At 44.4% G+C, this 16,532-nt stretch overlaps 1 protein-coding gene across 1 annotated transcript; it reads left to right on the top strand.

The window, feature by feature from the left end:
* The first annotated feature begins 12,680 nt into the window (after positions 1–12,680).
* On the top strand, positions 12,681–14,661 carry spsb1 (splA/ryanodine receptor domain and SOCS box containing 1). The gene is made up of 2 exons (XM_068750830.1): positions 12,681–13,374; positions 14,534–14,661. The coding sequence occupies exons 1-2, from the start codon at positions 12,681–12,683 to the stop codon at positions 14,659–14,661; spliced, it is 822 nt and encodes a 273-aa protein (XP_068606931.1).
* The last annotated feature ends 1,871 nt before the right edge of the window (positions 14,662–16,532 follow it).

Genomic DNA, 16,532 nt, shown 5'->3' with positions numbered 1-16,532 from the left:
TTTCACATTTAGTCCACAACTGTAAAAAACGTTTTATCTGTTCCGGCCGCTTAAAAACACTCAAATCAATGCTAATAACAATGGGGGAAAACACACTTTTAATTGCTATACAGATACACACACTAAATGATATACAGTATTTCTGTAACAGCGCTGTGCCGTGCAAGGAAGGAGGGAGAGTCGCACACTTTATATCGTAATTGTACCTTTACACGTACACTTTCATAAACTTAGACATCACAGTTCTACCTTTGGAAGGCTTTGTGTTCTTGATAGCATCCTTCTGTTTGAGGGTTGTACACCGTCGATGTACTTCAATTCTTTAAGAACATTACAGATCTCTTGTTTAGTTTTACAGTTTGACTCTCTGTCATTTGTAAGCAGAAGCCATTGATTAATTCTGCCAGATAGTAGCTTGGTCTTGCATGAGTGTTCGAGTAAATTTTGTATTTGAAGTATCACCCATTGAATTTACCATTGCTAATACTTTTTGACAAGCACTAGTCTGTTCTCCCCCTTGAACTGCGACCTTATTGTGGTTAGGGAGTTTGAGCGCCCGAATGATCCCAAGAGCTACGTCGTCGGGGGGCCTTCTATGCTCCAGCTAGGGTTTCCCATGGCAAACAGATCCTGGGTGACTGGCCGGACTAGGAGCAGTTAAAAATCCCCTATGAATAGAGGAAAACAAATCAAGGATCGTGACGTGACCCCACCCTGGAGCCGGGCCTGGTGTCGCGGCTCGACTGCAAGCGCCTTGTGTCGTTTATTTTGAAAAACTGCGGGATTTTCTCCAACGTAGTATTAGCCTGTGAATCTTTTTTGTCACATGATACATTCCTCAAAAAAATAACCCTGTAAACTAGCAAAAATGAGTTACAAAAACAAGCGTCTTTGGAGAGCTTCTTTACCATGGGGGAAAGGCCAACTGAGGAGCCTATGCCCTCCAAGAAAATAACACTTCTTTTAACAAACAATACCAGGAGTTATACTTGAAATACAAGTTTACCTACAGGACTCTGGTGCACCAGGTCTACTCTGCATAATATGTAAGGACATGCAGCAAATGAGGCAAAGCCTTTGAAACTGCTTCAGCACATAGAGGCCAAGAATCGTGGATTAAGACAAGCTCTGAAGCGATTATTGAGGGCCAAGAGTAACCAGGTAAGTTAATTGAGAATTAATCATCTTTTGAAATAACAACATGGACCTAAGCTGCATGGTTTTGGTGGTGGGAGGAAGTTGGAGAACCCGGAGAGAACCCACGCAGACACGGGGAGAATGTGCAAACGCCTCCTCCTTTTCTGTATAAACAATGTCCAGGGGGATACCACGGATCCGGAATACGTGCTGCCCGACTAGGAGACCCTGACTAGAAAGGGCGTGACGTATCCGTTCGTTCTCTGCGGGGTCCATATCAATAGGTCGGACTATTACTGTTGCGGACTGGTGCGAGGGGACCCCAGGGAACAGAGGACGGAGATGGTGCGATTCAAGATTCAAGATTCAAGATACTTTATTATTATTATGCGAACATAATAAAATCGTGGACTTTACATTTTACTGACATATGTCCATCACAAAACACAATATTCTGGAGCCGCACACAGGATTGCGGGGTGGCTGGAGCGCAACGAAAATATCTATATAACAAAAGGCACAGCCGAGAAAGAAAAACCAAAAAGCCAGCTCTAATAAAAATCGTTCACAACAAAAAGAAAACGCTACGCACGACCTGGGCGCACGAATCAGCTGCGGTCAGCAAGGCGAGGCGAGACCCAGGGACGGGGACGGGGAGCGGCAGAAAGAGGTTCTGCACGTAGAGACGAGATCCAAAGAATACTCCGACCGGGAACAGCGGGCGGAGCGGGGCTTATGAGGGCTGCTGGCGATTTGCCTCAATCTGCCTCAGGTGCGTCTGGGGTGACCGCAGCCAATCCGCACGCCGCAGGTCCTGGAGCGAGAGGCAGAAACAGGTGTGCGTGATAAGGCAAATTAACAAGTGCAGCAACATGACCCTCACACCCAGAGCTGATCCCTGGGGCAATCCCACCTCTAAATTAAACTACCCTGTTACTCCTACTGCACACTTCACTGCCGTGAAGGCAAATACTTTTGGTAATTGCCTCTGTTTATTTCTTAAACAAAGAGGCTAGAAAAGTGAATGTCCAGTTAAGTGTAAACTAAATTACACTTCTTTACTCTGAACAGATTCAAGGTGAAGACGGTTTATACTGAAACCCCCGAAAATGATCATCCTGAAAGACTTAAAGCACATCATCTTGATGAAAGACATGCTTCAAAGAGAGCTACCACACTCCATCAGTGTAAGGCTGCTTTATATTTTATGACACATTAATGTTTATGTGTTAGTAAGCCAGAAGATGACTTTTAATGATGTATAATGGGAACTGTGGCTATTGCATGATTGCTGATTCATGCTCCACTAGACTGCATATGGTCCCTGGTTATACGCGTGTAATTCTTATCTGCAGAGATGGTGCACAGCTTGTTACTTTCTGTGCCGTTTTCTGTTCTGCATTCCAGGTTCTCGGAGGAGTGATGCATATCCTACAAAACAATTTGCTTCACGGGGAGCTTTGTGTTGACTCCTGGCCTACATTCAACACTCTCATTTGTTCCCATCAAACAAACGTAAAGCATTCAGAGACTCATACCTGACCGGTTCCTCTACAGCGGTGTGATGATGTTTACATCTGCCTGTGAAGCGTTTCAGCAGCAGCAGCTGTCCAGATATTCATGACATGTGCACCTTTTACACCAAGAACCCAGAATCTCTGAGAAGACTGCTCCTGGATAAGAGAACCATAAACTGGAGAAGCGGACTTACGTTCAGAGGTAGAATGAAATCCATGAATCTGAAACACTTTTATTTAGGGCAGGCATGGGCAAACCCAGGCCCGGGGGCCATATGCGGCCCGTTGGTCTTTTTAATCTGGCCCCGCCAAACTTGTCCAAATTATATCATTAAATAAAATTGTATTATAATTAAACCTCATTCATTTGACCTTTTCCCTGTAATGCTACCTGTAAAAGGCCAAATCCTTTAATTCAATAGCTTTCATGTGTCATTTGTATTAGCTCACACAAACACTCCATCCATCTGTTCTTGGTCCGGCCCCTCTGTCAAATTTTAGAACCTATTGTGGCCCGCAAGTCAAAAAGTTTGCCCACCCCTGATTTAGGGTGTTCTTCTGTTCTAACTCACTGGTGGATAGATAATAATTTTATTCTGAGGTGGTTAACACAAGGTCACACCTTCAAGGTTCAGTCAAACCCTAATCAGAAGCTCAGTTGCTTCAAGTTTAACCTCTAAATGGCGGCATTAATTAATTTAATTTAATTAAATGCATGCTTTGCTTTTGTATCTCTGAAAGACGTACCAGCCCAACTCCGTCCTCTCATTGTGGAACTCACCTCGCTCCATGGACTCAAAATCACAGACGGAGGGGTTTATAATACCTTCATCCACCAAGACCCAGAGAATATTGGCAAGCAAAAGTGAGTCTGAAGTGTGTTCCTAGCCTTAGTTTGGTAGCGGCATTATTTGCAGCTAATGAGTGAGATTACAAAATATGATGCATATTTTCTTGATCAATATTTAAATGTTTGCATTTTCCCCTGTGGATCAGGGAAGAGTTCCCACTGCCAGTTTCCATTCTTGACGAGTCCCATGCTGAGCTTGTGGACAAACACTTGACTTATGGAGGCAGTCAGGACAGCATCAACTACATACGAGCTTGTCTTCGCCGTATGCCAAACCAGTGTGTGATGAATGAAAATGGCCAGCCTGTGTCTTGGATGCTGTCTGATGAGTTATCTCAGCTTAGGATGGCCTTCACCCTGCCGGAGTACAGACGGACCGGTTGCTTCAGGGCCCTGACTCTGGCTCTGGTCCACAGGATGAGCTCTATGGGTCTCCCCATCTACTGCCAAATTCATCCAGAAAACGAACCTTCCATTAATACTTTTACTACATTGGGCTTCACTGCTTGTCTTGAGAACAACTCAGCAGCACTCACATGCACAGATAGTCTGTGAAAAGCAAAGTAATGTCAAGCAAATATTGTTGGAACCTCACTTTTTTTGCAAGATTTGAAAATGATTGTCCTTGTCCTGTAAGTTCAGTTACCGTATACCGCTCAGAGAATGCCACTGCGTGTTTCACATTTAGTCCACAACTGTAAAAAACGTTTGATCCGTTCCGGCTGTTTAAAAACACTCAAATCAATGCTAATAACAATGGGGGAAAACACACTTTTAATTGCTATACAGATACACACACTAAATGATATACAGTATTTCTGTAACAGCGCTGTGCCGTGCAAGGAAGGAGGGAGAGTCGCACACTTTATATCGTAATTGTACCTTTACACGTACACTTTCATAAACTTAGACATCACAGTTCTACATTTGGAAGGCTTTGTGTTCTTGATAGCATCCTTCTGTTTGAGGGTTGTACACCGTCGATGTACTTCAATTCTTTAAGAACATTACAGATCTCTTGTTTAGTTTTTCAGGCTGACCCTCTGTCATTTGTTGAGCCGCTTATTCTGAGGAAAAGCCTGCTTTATGCAGTGGACACCCAAGGAGCCAGTCCTCTCCTTGCATGGGACCCTTCCCTGGAGGTGTGCTGCACCTCTCTTACTGGCCCCTCTCTGTGTTTTAGCAGCAATGCACCATTCAAGTCTGCAGGCAACTTGACAAATGAGCAGCGAGCTGAATGGAGGGGATGCTCATACTGCACCACGTTCACATCCCCCCCCCCCCCCCCCCCCCCCCCCCCCTGTCCCGCAGTGGTGCACCTCTCTTCACTAACGTCCTTTTGTTACTGTAAACCAGTGAGAGCTCCTCTCAAAGTCAAACGAGCAGGACGCAAGCTAAATAACGCACACACACACACACACACACAGACATAGCGGAAACAGTCAGCACGTACACACAAGCCCGTTCAGTCTGGCTCTTAATTGAAACAATTCACTGCTTCTGTCCATTTTACTATCATTTAGATTTTAATATTTTGATCTTAATGTGTTTAATAGGAGAGGACATTTCTAACTGTCCATCCATGGTGCTGGGATGTGGTGTTAAAAAAAAATAGAATGCAAGACTTAGATACCCAGAGTTGGTCCTAAATATTAGAGACAAGGAAATGATTCACATTCGGAATCACTGTTTATGAAACATAGTAATCAGAAACACTGGAACCGATTCAACACCACTGATTTAATCTCCTTTAAAAAACATATTCCAACTCATTCATATCTTAAGGACTCTAACGGGTTCATTAATCTTTAGCAGGTCACATTTCTATGCTGATTAGTAAGGCTCATGTGGGTTATCCAATCAACCATTAGGCCGACTGTTCCTCGCTAAGGTGCAGACACGCTTATTGAGCATGTAGCAGCTGGACTGCTTACTTAAAAATAAAACTCCATCGGCGGGAAAATAATACAGAATCACCAGTAAACTATTCTTCATGGTCTGTAAAGCACTGACTGGTTTGTAAGTGTTCCAGCTGTCAATGATGTTAAATCTAAGCCTGGTGAAGGTATGTTTTATTATTGCTTTTTAATTAAAAGTGAAGCATTCTAGTAACAACCGTTTCTTTTCAAAGAGGTACATTTTGATTTTGCTGAGTGCGATTTTGTGCGGGTACTTTTGACGTTGGTACTAGAACTGTGTTCAATGTACTCTGATGTTTTTGAACAACAGCTGCCTTTTACAACTCATGCTATACAAGCCAGGAATCTTGTTGTTTATTAAAGATTTGGATGGAGAGGCCGGTGGCTTTATTTTTCAATCACACTAACTAGACTCTGTGGTGTGGTGAATATTCACATGTCACGAGTGCACACTGCATGCACTGTCAATGCGGTATTTTGTCCTAATAAGTTACACAAGGCAATGAATGCTTCTCACAACATTTGCACTCATCTATTGTGCAGAGAGAGAGAGAGAGAGAGAGAGAGAAAATGTTCTGTACATGCGCTCATTCAATGGAAAGCATGTTGAGTTTAATTGTAATTAAATGTGCTATATAAATACAATTTCCATTTTAGCATTAAGAAAATCAATGGCTGAAATGATGAAAATTGTTCTTTGGTTTTCTGCCTGACAATCTCATTTGATAATGCCTAACAAAAATCTAAATTTGCTGAGTTCAGTATCGTAAAGGTTGGCTTGAGTTCTCTATAAAATATCCTTCTTATCAAAGACATATTTATGAATTGATCTTAGTAGAAAATAGAAAATTTAAATAATTTAAAAAAAAATCTGGGCCTTTTTGAAACTATAGATGTATGTGATTATTAATAACTATACAGAAGTGAGGATTTCTGATCACACTGAAGGATACTCTGAAGGTCATTGTCAATAAAGACTCTACTAACAGGAAGCAATTCATTTCCTCCGCTGTCCAAACGCTCCTGCTTTAAACTGCTGGGCTGCACAGGTTTTATATTGCAAACCATCCGCTGAAACATGAGACGTGATCTCACCTACAGCATGAATGTGTTTGAGAGCTCAATATAATCAGAGAGGTGCAGTTTTACCAACGGTCAACAGGATGACTTTAGGTACGCTGCGGCCTGCAGGCCACAGAGTTTTATTCAAGACAAAAACTCTGTATGGCCAGAAGTCTAAACAGTAATATGGCTTTACCAGGACATTTCCTGCGACTGCAGCCCCTGCTCGGTAACGGCATCCACCCGTTGGTCCGCCACAGAAAATGCATCTCAGTGCAAGTGAGGAGTGTCTGCCGCAGCATGCGATCATTCACCTCAGCGGCGTGTGCCGCTCGGACTTGCCTTCTTGCAGCTTTTCACACACAACTCCAACACCACCCCAGCCTCCTACCCCCTATAGAGGCAGTATACTCTGCCAAGCGTAGAGTGGGACGTACTATTGATCCTGCTGAAATGATGCTTTCTAAAAGGGAGGCAGTAAGCATGTCTGCGCTCCCCTCCTCCTCCTCCTCCTCCGAGAGGCCCTGACTTATCACCAAGCTCAGCACATTGCACCAGCACCGTATGGGAAAATGGGATTTTCAACTGGAAGACGAGCTGAGGGTAAGGTAATTCAAGTCGGCGAGCTATGTTTCCCAGCAAGGATGTAAAATGAGCCATATTACCTTCAGACGCTTTACACAGTGGGCACAAAAGGTCATTACAAATGTCCTGATAGTTCTAGTCCTTGTCAGAAAATGTATTCAGTGTCTCGTATTTCCAGCTTTAAGCACTTGTTCATGTGACCATATATATCTTCATGGTCTCACACAGACAACTGAAGAAGTAATGAACAAATGAAGCGAAGATTAATGCAGACTAAACTAGAAAAGCACAGAGAGCGCAGACCTCCACCAAGCAGCTCATTCCCCTCATAATTAGATTATTATTATTGGAGTTTTCAATGTTAAAATAAAATATTTTTTACTGACTCTATTCTGGTGCCAAATCCGTAGGCGACAATATCCACATTCAGATCTGATCCAGATAAAATTCGGTGGTGAGATAGAGGTCCCCACCCTACATGACTGTGTCAAATTCCATAAACGTCGGTCAATAATCAACCGAGATATTGAGGAACACATTTCAAAGCCCCGTTGACTGCAATGGATCATCACCAAATATTTAATAATCTGTTCATGGTGTGATTCCCAACATTTCCTGAAACTTCATCCAGATCAGTCCAGAACGTTTTGAATCATCCTGCTAACAGACGGATGGACAGACCTCTGCTAGCAGGAGACTTCAAACCTCAGGTAGGAGGTGCCTGTTCCTGTAAAACCACTAGATGGCCACAGAATCCTGGTATTTTCCGACATTCAAGTAAAACATGATTCACATGCCTGCTGTGACTCACAATGAGCTGAGCAGTGGGAGGAAATTATTCGCATTTTAAGTTTCCAGTTTCTGCGGAAAAATAATAAAACTAAAACACGAGATCAAAATAATTTACTGGGGCTACGGTGAATGGAGCTTGATTTTAGAAAGGAGCTTCTGTTCATTATATTTTCCTGAAATCTTTAATCCGTCACTTGAACTTCCCCAGGAACAGAGGTATTAGTCAATAGACTGAGATTTATTGAGCGAGAGTGACTGATTTTAAGGCTCTCATCCTGTCTCATTCGTTTTTTTCTGCTGTGTCAGTGATGGTGTGAATGTTCTCGAGTTATAAACCTTTACTGCTCCAATGCAGAGAGAAATCACAATTCACTGGTGCCCTTGATAATCTCCTGTTCTGACGGAAGTTGGGTCATACATGTGATGTGTGTGCATTCGACACACAGAAGTATAAATTATAAATTGCATCCATTTTCTCCACCATATATCACATGTGTGATTGTAGGCTTAGACCTTATGGGGTGATGCTGTTCTTTAATAGCTTTTAGAAACACATAAGGACGATTCCATGCACTTGTGATTGTAAATGCCAAGTCATTTTTTTTTAGTTTCATTTAAAAAAAAAGGTTTTTTTTAATGTAATTAAAATTTCCCCTCAACCACAGATGGTGCTGACATCTTACCAGATCTGACCAGCCTGTGAGCCTAGTTCAATCTGCAGCTTTAACTTTACTTTAAAATGATCCTGTGATGATGATGATGATGATTATTATTTTATCATGTCAAATGTCTGAAAATGTCAGGACGTTTTCTTCTTCTTCTTAGTAGTAGTAGTAGTAGTAGTAGTAGTACTTATGTAGTACTCAGCGTTGAACTGCATGCCGACAGTAACGTTTGAGCGTGCCTATGATTAGCCTCTAGCGGTCATCGATACATTTCATTGATAAATTCGCTCCACGCTGCACCAACGTGGAGCTGACTTCGCCCGTCGGAAGGGGCGGCGCTAATCTCCCGTAGCAGCTGGGAGCCTGCACCACGTGACGCGAGAGAGAGAGAGAGAGAGAGAGAGAGAGCGCGCTTCCACAGCAGCCCGTTGCCGCTTCACCCAATTAATGTTCGGCCTCAGACGCTAAGAGAAGGTCAGACGGGGGGAACTCGCGATGGAGGAGGTCAACAATGGAGCGGCTCCCGTTTCTCCGGTTCCCTGCCGCGCATCTTAAGGTCGGTTCCCGCCGTGCGCGTTTCCGCCTCTCCTCCCCGGTTTTCTGCTCGTGTGCTGCATGCGTTTTGTTTCCGTTGCCTCGTTCCATCATATTTACATGCAGGATGTACAAACAATAAAATAAAACCACCTTCCAGGGCGGTGCTCCGTCTAAACGAGCCGTCTAGCTCGTTGCCTGTTGGCCTACGGGAAGACACACAGTCAGCTAGCATAACAAGCTAGCTGCTGTGTGTCTTCCCGTAGGACTGCCAACAGTCAGCTAGCATAACAAGCTAGCTGCTGTGTGTCTTCCCGTGGGACTGCCAACAGTCAGCTAGCATAACAAGCTAGCTGCTGTGTGTCTTCCCGTAGGACTGCCAACAGTCAGCTAGCATAACAAGCTAGCTGCTGTGTGTCTTCCCGTAGGACTGCCAACAGTCAGCTAGCATAACGAGCTAGCTGCTGTGTGTCTTCCCGTAGGACTGCCAACAGTCAGCTAACATAACGAGCTAGCTGCTGTGTGTCTTCCCGTAGGACTGCCAACAGTCAGCTAGCATAACAAGCTAGCTGACTGTTCACGGGGCCTTCATGCTCTGATGTTCCTGTAAATCAGACAACAAGCCGCGTTTTACATCCAAACATCATCGCCCTGCATTCGTTTCTGTCGGGTGACGCTAGTCTGCTGGCATTAAGGGTATAAATGTACACATGACTGCACCAAAGAGTGAAGGTAAGAACGGTACAAACGGGCACAACATCATCTAAACCTATTTATATTTCATGTAATGATTGAAGTTTGGAGATTTGGTATGCTCTGCAGCACATTTAAAAACTTTTTGCGTCGGCACAATGGCCGACTTCGTCTCTGAGAGGTTTTGCTTGCTCGGCAGTTGCCAAACAGGTTTGGGCATAGGTTCAGGTGGGCCCTGTTGAAATTGGGCCTTTTTAGAATGGAGACAAGCATTTCCCCCGGCTCAGCCCCTTCATCTTGCATTTTAATAAGCTCCGAGCCGACCCCGGGGCCCCAGGAAACCCCAGCGAGCCCAGGCCAGGATCCAACCCAAATGGATCCCCACGCTGCGAATGTGTCGGTTCCGGAGTCCGTGGTAAATGTCTCCTGAGCTTCTGCTGGTTTTCTTTCCCTTGTGCGTATTTGTGTTGCGAGGCGGCCTGGAGAGAGGGAATGATAAACTCACGGCTCAAGGAGTGTGCGAATTAACATGTTTCACTCTGTGAACGCTGGACAGGCATTGAAAGAGAGATTGATTACATTCAGATGCTGCCCGCCCCCCCCGTTGCTTGCTTTTTCTTCCCTTCTGTTTTCCGATCACTGACGGGACATGACCCATTTAAACGGTTGTTTACTTGCATTAGAAGAAGGCCCAAAACACTTCTCAATGAACTCTTGTCTACGATTTAATTAGCGTTGCCTCCCCGCCTTGCGGAGTTTTCCTTGTTGCACAATGCTCTGTTCAGCCTGGCTGCAAAATAGGCAAAATTCTGGACAGCGAAGTTGCAAATACAGCAAGAAAATTCTGACTTTTGTGGGGTAAAAGGTTTAGAGATTTAGAGAACGGTCGAACCTGTCTGACAAAACGCTCGAGGCAATGATGTGAAGTGGCTCGATTGGACCTGTGGTCATCCGATAGAGCAAATCCTCCCAGTTTACACCAAATGATGTCATCCGTGTTCAGAGTTGATCTCGCTCCATGTTTCAGGGACTATTTGATCCACAAATCACTCGTAAAAGTTCAACTAGATAACAACCGTGTGGAGAAATTGCTGGTTTTAAATTTTTCTAAATAATTATTGTGCAATCATTCCTGATTTGTGTTGATGTGATGGAGTGTTAGAGACGCACGCAAGATCTTTACCAGCACCGTGGAGAAAGTGACCTCTGACATGGCGGCGCTAAAAGTACCCATCAGCCGCTTCGCCTCTCTTCCTGATCACAACTTCGTAGTCGGAGACCATTTTGCCTGTTTGGCCACTTTGCTTGCATTTCACAAGCAAAGTCTTTGCTTACGTCATGTTATCATTATCAATGCTGCACAGGACAAGTCCCGCTTCGTGCTGCTGAGGACATGCTGTGCACTTTGTATCGCCGAACAGGAAAAATGCTTGAGTCGCCGTTGGCATCAGTGATGTGTAGTGTTGCTGGGCGGGCTGGCGATGAAGGGGAAAATAATATGACGAGGACAACTCTCAGCAGAAGTGATTCTTTGTTCTGGGAAGCTCCACTAATACACGGTTGGGCTGAGGCGTGATGTTTGTCCGTCCCCGAGACTTCCTGTGTCACAAATGCCATCCAGCCGCGTCTCCTTCAAACACGATGGACAGACTTTAGTCTCTCTTTTCCTGTCTTGCCCTCTGACTAGACAGACAGTCGCCTAATAAGTGGCTGGACTGTTTTTCTCCTATATTTGGATACATGTGGTGCTGAGATCTGCTTTTGTGCTGCCATTAGCGTTGGAGGAACTACCATTGATTTTAAATGATGCCACAGAGGAAAAATCAGTCCCGTTTTACTTCATTGTGCTTTAAAAAAATACTTTTTTTTTTATCATTATCAAGCATGGTTGATTATATAAGAAAAAAAAGCATTGTCCGCTTTGTGAGGATATCAAACACGTTGTGCCATAGATGCTTGATAAATGGATGAAACTGGTCATAATCACAAATTCCGAGAATGGGTCTGCTTTGTTAAAATGAGCTTGGAATGAATTAAGCATGGAATTGAGGACGAGTAATCAAATAAAGACTTGTTTTCATGTTAATGTTTACGCAACATCCTAACTGAGTCATTTAGGAAAAAGAGTGCCTAATAACATGTTTACCATTTTGACTTGCAGAGCTCTCGACTTTATAAGGAAGTTTGTTTAGTTTTTTTGTTTTTTTGACTAAAATGAGACTGACACAAGAGGGCGTGTCTCGCCCGTCTTGATTTTCTCGTGTACACGTGTGGCTGAAGTAAAAGATGGCTGTCGTGCATTAGAACATTTGAATTCCACCGTTTGTGTAAAGAACACGGGTCGGTGGGTTCTGCAACTCTTCCCTGTCTATAACGAAGACGGTCTGGTCTGCACACGGAGCAGACCGGACCGTCTTCGGTCATAGTCTCTTTGTTCTGAAGCTGGAGCATCGTTTGAGAAACAGCCCTGCAGCGTCTGTTAGTCGTCGTCCTGCTGATGATGAAAGGAGTCTAATTAAAACAGTGAATCTTCTAGTAGATAAAAGCATGAACTGTGACATGGTTTAAACTGGGATTCACAATATTACTGCCGCCAAAGGATGATGAGGTCGGGCTTGTGTCGTGTCACCTGTACAAGTTGCTGTTTTACAGGATCTGATATCTACTTCGAGGAGATAATAATTAACGTGTTTATATATTTTTTTGTCTCGCTTTCGTCTCCTAATCTCTCTAGGTAGGCTTTAAACAACGCCTAGTCTGACCTTGACTGTCTACGTCTGGAGACACAGGAGTTCAAACCGGCTTCTCGGGTTGCGGCAGCGCAGTTAAGGAGAGGGTCTCTGGCTTGTTGCTCCCCCCATTAGTCTTTTAGGAGGGGGGGGGGGGAGAGAAGGGAGAAGAAGGAGCAGCTGTAACCATCCAGAGCATGGGGCAAAAAGTCCCAGGAGGCATTAAAACCATTGATATGCGGGATCCAGCTTTCAGCCCCCTGAAGCTGGAGCTCCAGGCGCTGAGTCACACCAAGCCGTCCCGACTGGACCTGCTGCTGGACATGCCGCCTGCCAGCCCGGACGTCCAGGTCCAGCACTCGTGGAACAGCGACGACCGCTCCCTCAACATCTTCGTCAAGGATGACAACAATCTGGTTTTTCACAGGCACCCTGTGGCGCAGAGCACAGATGCCATCCGGGGCCACGTGGGCTACACGAGGGGACTGCACGTATGGGAAATTAGCTGGGCCATGCGTCAGAGGGGAACGCACGCCGTGGTCGGCGTAGCGACGATCGACGCCCCGCTGCACTCGGTGGGCTACTCGGCTCTGGTGGGAAGCAACGCTGAGTCCTGGGGGTGGGACCTGTGCCGGAGTAAACTCTACCACGATGGCAAGAACCACCCAGGAAAGAGCTACCCGACCTTCCTGGAGCCGGACGACACCTTCATAATACCAGACTCCCTCTTGGTCGTCTTGGACATGGATGAGGGGACTCTGGGCTACATTGTGGATGGACATTATCTCGGAGTGGCGTTCAGAGGACTGAAGGGCAGGAAGCTGTACCCGGTGGTGAGTGCCGTGTGGGGGCACTGTGAAATACGGATCCGGTACATGAATGGACTTGATCGTAAGTGGAAATGTTTCTCATTTTATAACGCTTCTTTGCTTCTCCTGTGGGTGAAATTCGTTTGCCAGCTTTGCGGTCTTTTGTAAAGTGCTTACGAAACCGGTGGCAGACTTTATCGCGGCAATAAACGAAGGTGTGAGCCTTCCGGGTTCGTCAGACGGTTCAAGCAAGACATTTTACTGCAGACGGGGTTACTGGAGAGCAGCGAGACAATCTGACCGCTGTCGGCGTGGCTGCCTCGCCAACTGTTGCTAAGGTTAACTAGATTATTTTATTAGTTAGTAGTCTTGTCTTGCGGTCGAGTCATTTTAAGATTAATGTTTAACCATATTTATGAAAAGGAAAATGGTGCCATCTCATAGTGGATTGCCGCCACACTTGTTGTCTGTACTTTGCCTTACTTTTCCAGCTGCACTCCGACGCCTCCATCATAAATGCGATTTATTATTAAAATGCAATAAAACGAGCTGTACATTCCCGCCAAACAAAAAAATAACGGACCATAATTCCATGGCGAAAGGGTCAACAACTTAGAAGGAATGTTGTATAACCACCGTGTCCCAAGCGCGCTGTGCCTATTGGTTCAGGTCTGTTGGAAAAGAAGCGATACAGATGCAATGACGCGTAGAAAAGGCCGATTTAGCTGAATATACGTGGAGCAAATTCTCAGTCATGTGCGCTGATGTTTTTTTTATAGGCGTGGGTTTTATCTCGTGGCCGTTTGGATCTAGAGTGCTGTATTGGCTTTACAGTGGGGATGTCCCGATCAGGTTTTTTTTTTTTTTTTGTCCCCTTATTTTTTATCCTATTCATCTTATTTCAACTTCTGTGGCGTAGCTTGAACATTCAAGTAATAAAGTACTTTTCCATTTTGGACTTGGACTCGTGCAACAAGAAATGTTAAATACGAATATTTAAAATAAAATTAACAGAACCTCAATCGCCAGGTTTTTGTCATCCACTTCAAAATACTTCCACACCGCAGACGGACTCGCGCGAGTAGCTTCAAGCGGCTTCAGCGTTCAACCAACCACTCTTCTATTACATGTCGGTTTAATGTTGGCGTCCATTTAGATTTGTAGTCTTATACACTACACCTGTCAGATTTCGGTTCAGTCTTGACATTGATCCATTTGTCCCCCTTCTTGTCTCTCTTCAGCTGAACCGCTGTCCCTGATGGACCTGTGTAGGCGATCGGTGAGGGTGGCATTAGGAAGAGACCGTCTGAGTGAAATCCATAGACTGCCCCTGCCGGCCTCTCTCAAGAATTACCTGCTCTACCAATGACCACGGCGACGGTCGGCACACCCTCGGCACGCCCTCGTCCCGTCTTTCTCTGGGATCTTTCCGGCTGAATCCGTCTGACGGCATGTTGCTCAAGCTTCCACCACTGATTTAGCCTTTAGCGAGTATGCCTCTGCGCCAGTGGCTGGACTCCTTTGAGTGTCTTGCTCTGTTTTTATGACCTTTTTGCAGATGCTCTAACTTCATGACGTCAGGAATCACTGAGCGCTATGCACATGCTGATCCAAACGAGGCGCAGACAGCCACCATATTGGCATACCTCCTCAACTTCGTAAATTAATGTGATGGCATGTGTGTGGTCAGTAGCTCTGTTCTTATCTCCAAAATAGGATTTTTAGTAATATAGCCTTTTAATTTTGAATGTTGTGGATTCTGCTTAAATGGACCGGATGCAAAGTCAACTTTGATTGGCGCATTACCTGTATTTGAACACAAGATGGCAGCACATAGACGTAAACTGTATATCAATTCAATTGAAAATCACCAGACATCCCAGTTGATTTTAGAAATAAAAGATTAAGTGGCAACGGAAAAAAGCTGCCGTCCGTTCCACAGAGTCGTCTTCGTAGTGTGGGTGAATGCACTGAGAGGTGACTGGTTTTCAGTGTGACAAGCGGGACCCGCATTGCTTTTCAGCAAGGCATCGGAAGGGATCAAAAGCAGCAGCAATTTTAATGGAGAGGTAATGTCACTGTGATGATTCGTAGCATGCATCTGCAGTAAATCGGTCTTAATGTCGTATTTCTGTTAGCCAACCTACAGTCACTTTTTTTTTTTTTTTTCTTACTCGGACATTTCCAACCGCATGCTGTCGCGGTTCAAGAGTGCAGCTTTCTTTATAATCCAGTGTTTCCAACGGCTAATTTGACTGGTTTGCGCACTGCATCTAACCGTTTAAGCAGCCTCTGAAATGATTTGTTTCAATTCAAACTGGATGGTCATGGGCCTCACAGGGACATGGCTGAGGACCATTGATATAGTGTTCATGTTAGGTGTGAAGGGATGGCATTGTGTCTGACCACCATAATGACAGGCGATGCACAAATCTCTGCACAGATGTAATAACAGGTCAGATTACCACCGTATGAAATGTCACATGCACTTGATTCAATTATTTTTAAATGTGCAGTTCTTATTCATCGCTCGACTGATGGGGTCTCGCTGCCTTTGCTTCCAGGTTCCATTTTATTTGTATTCCTTGTAAAATTGTTTGTAAGTATTAAAGTTTATTTCGAAGTACCCGTGTTGTGCAGGAATCATTTGTCAAAAAAGTTAAATGTGGAACACAGTCTACAGTGGAATTGTGGAGGCTTACATCTGCACATTCCTTTGATTGCATCTGGTTTGGCATTCATATGACGAATGCACATATAAACCTGAGACTGAAGCATGGCAAACATTTCAATTGTGTGTAAAACTTACAATTCTTTCAATGCCTATTCCAGCATTGACTAAACTCCAACATTGTCAAAATGTTGCTCAGCTGGTTCAACAGAACCGGCACAGTAACCTGCATGTAATTAGACCGAAATGTCAACACATTGGTGCTAAAAAACTGTTTTCATAGGGTCAATATGTCTGGGAGAAACAGTTACAGTCACTTTACCATAATATCACATGTTAACAGGTGATGAAGTCAGTTTGTATCCAATTCAAGTCGAGGTACTTTCTGTTCTTTTGGACAGTGTTTTTGGAGAAGCCCCCATAACAGGTGGTAAATGATCCATAGATGGTTTTAGATAAGGATACAGATCTCAGTGTACCAGTCCACAATATAATGGGTTGTAACAGGATGTTGCTTTTGTAATTTTCACACATCAAAAACGACAATAATATAAAGATTCTTATTACAT

Source organism: Brachionichthys hirsutus, chromosome 2 (assembly GCF_040956055.1).
Source record: "Brachionichthys hirsutus isolate HB-005 chromosome 2, CSIRO-AGI_Bhir_v1, whole genome shotgun sequence".
Classification (NCBI taxonomy): domain Eukaryota; kingdom Metazoa; phylum Chordata; class Actinopteri; order Lophiiformes; family Brachionichthyidae; genus Brachionichthys; species Brachionichthys hirsutus.
Note: the sequence above shows the minus strand (reverse complement) of the source record. Positions and strands in the feature narration are given on the sequence as shown.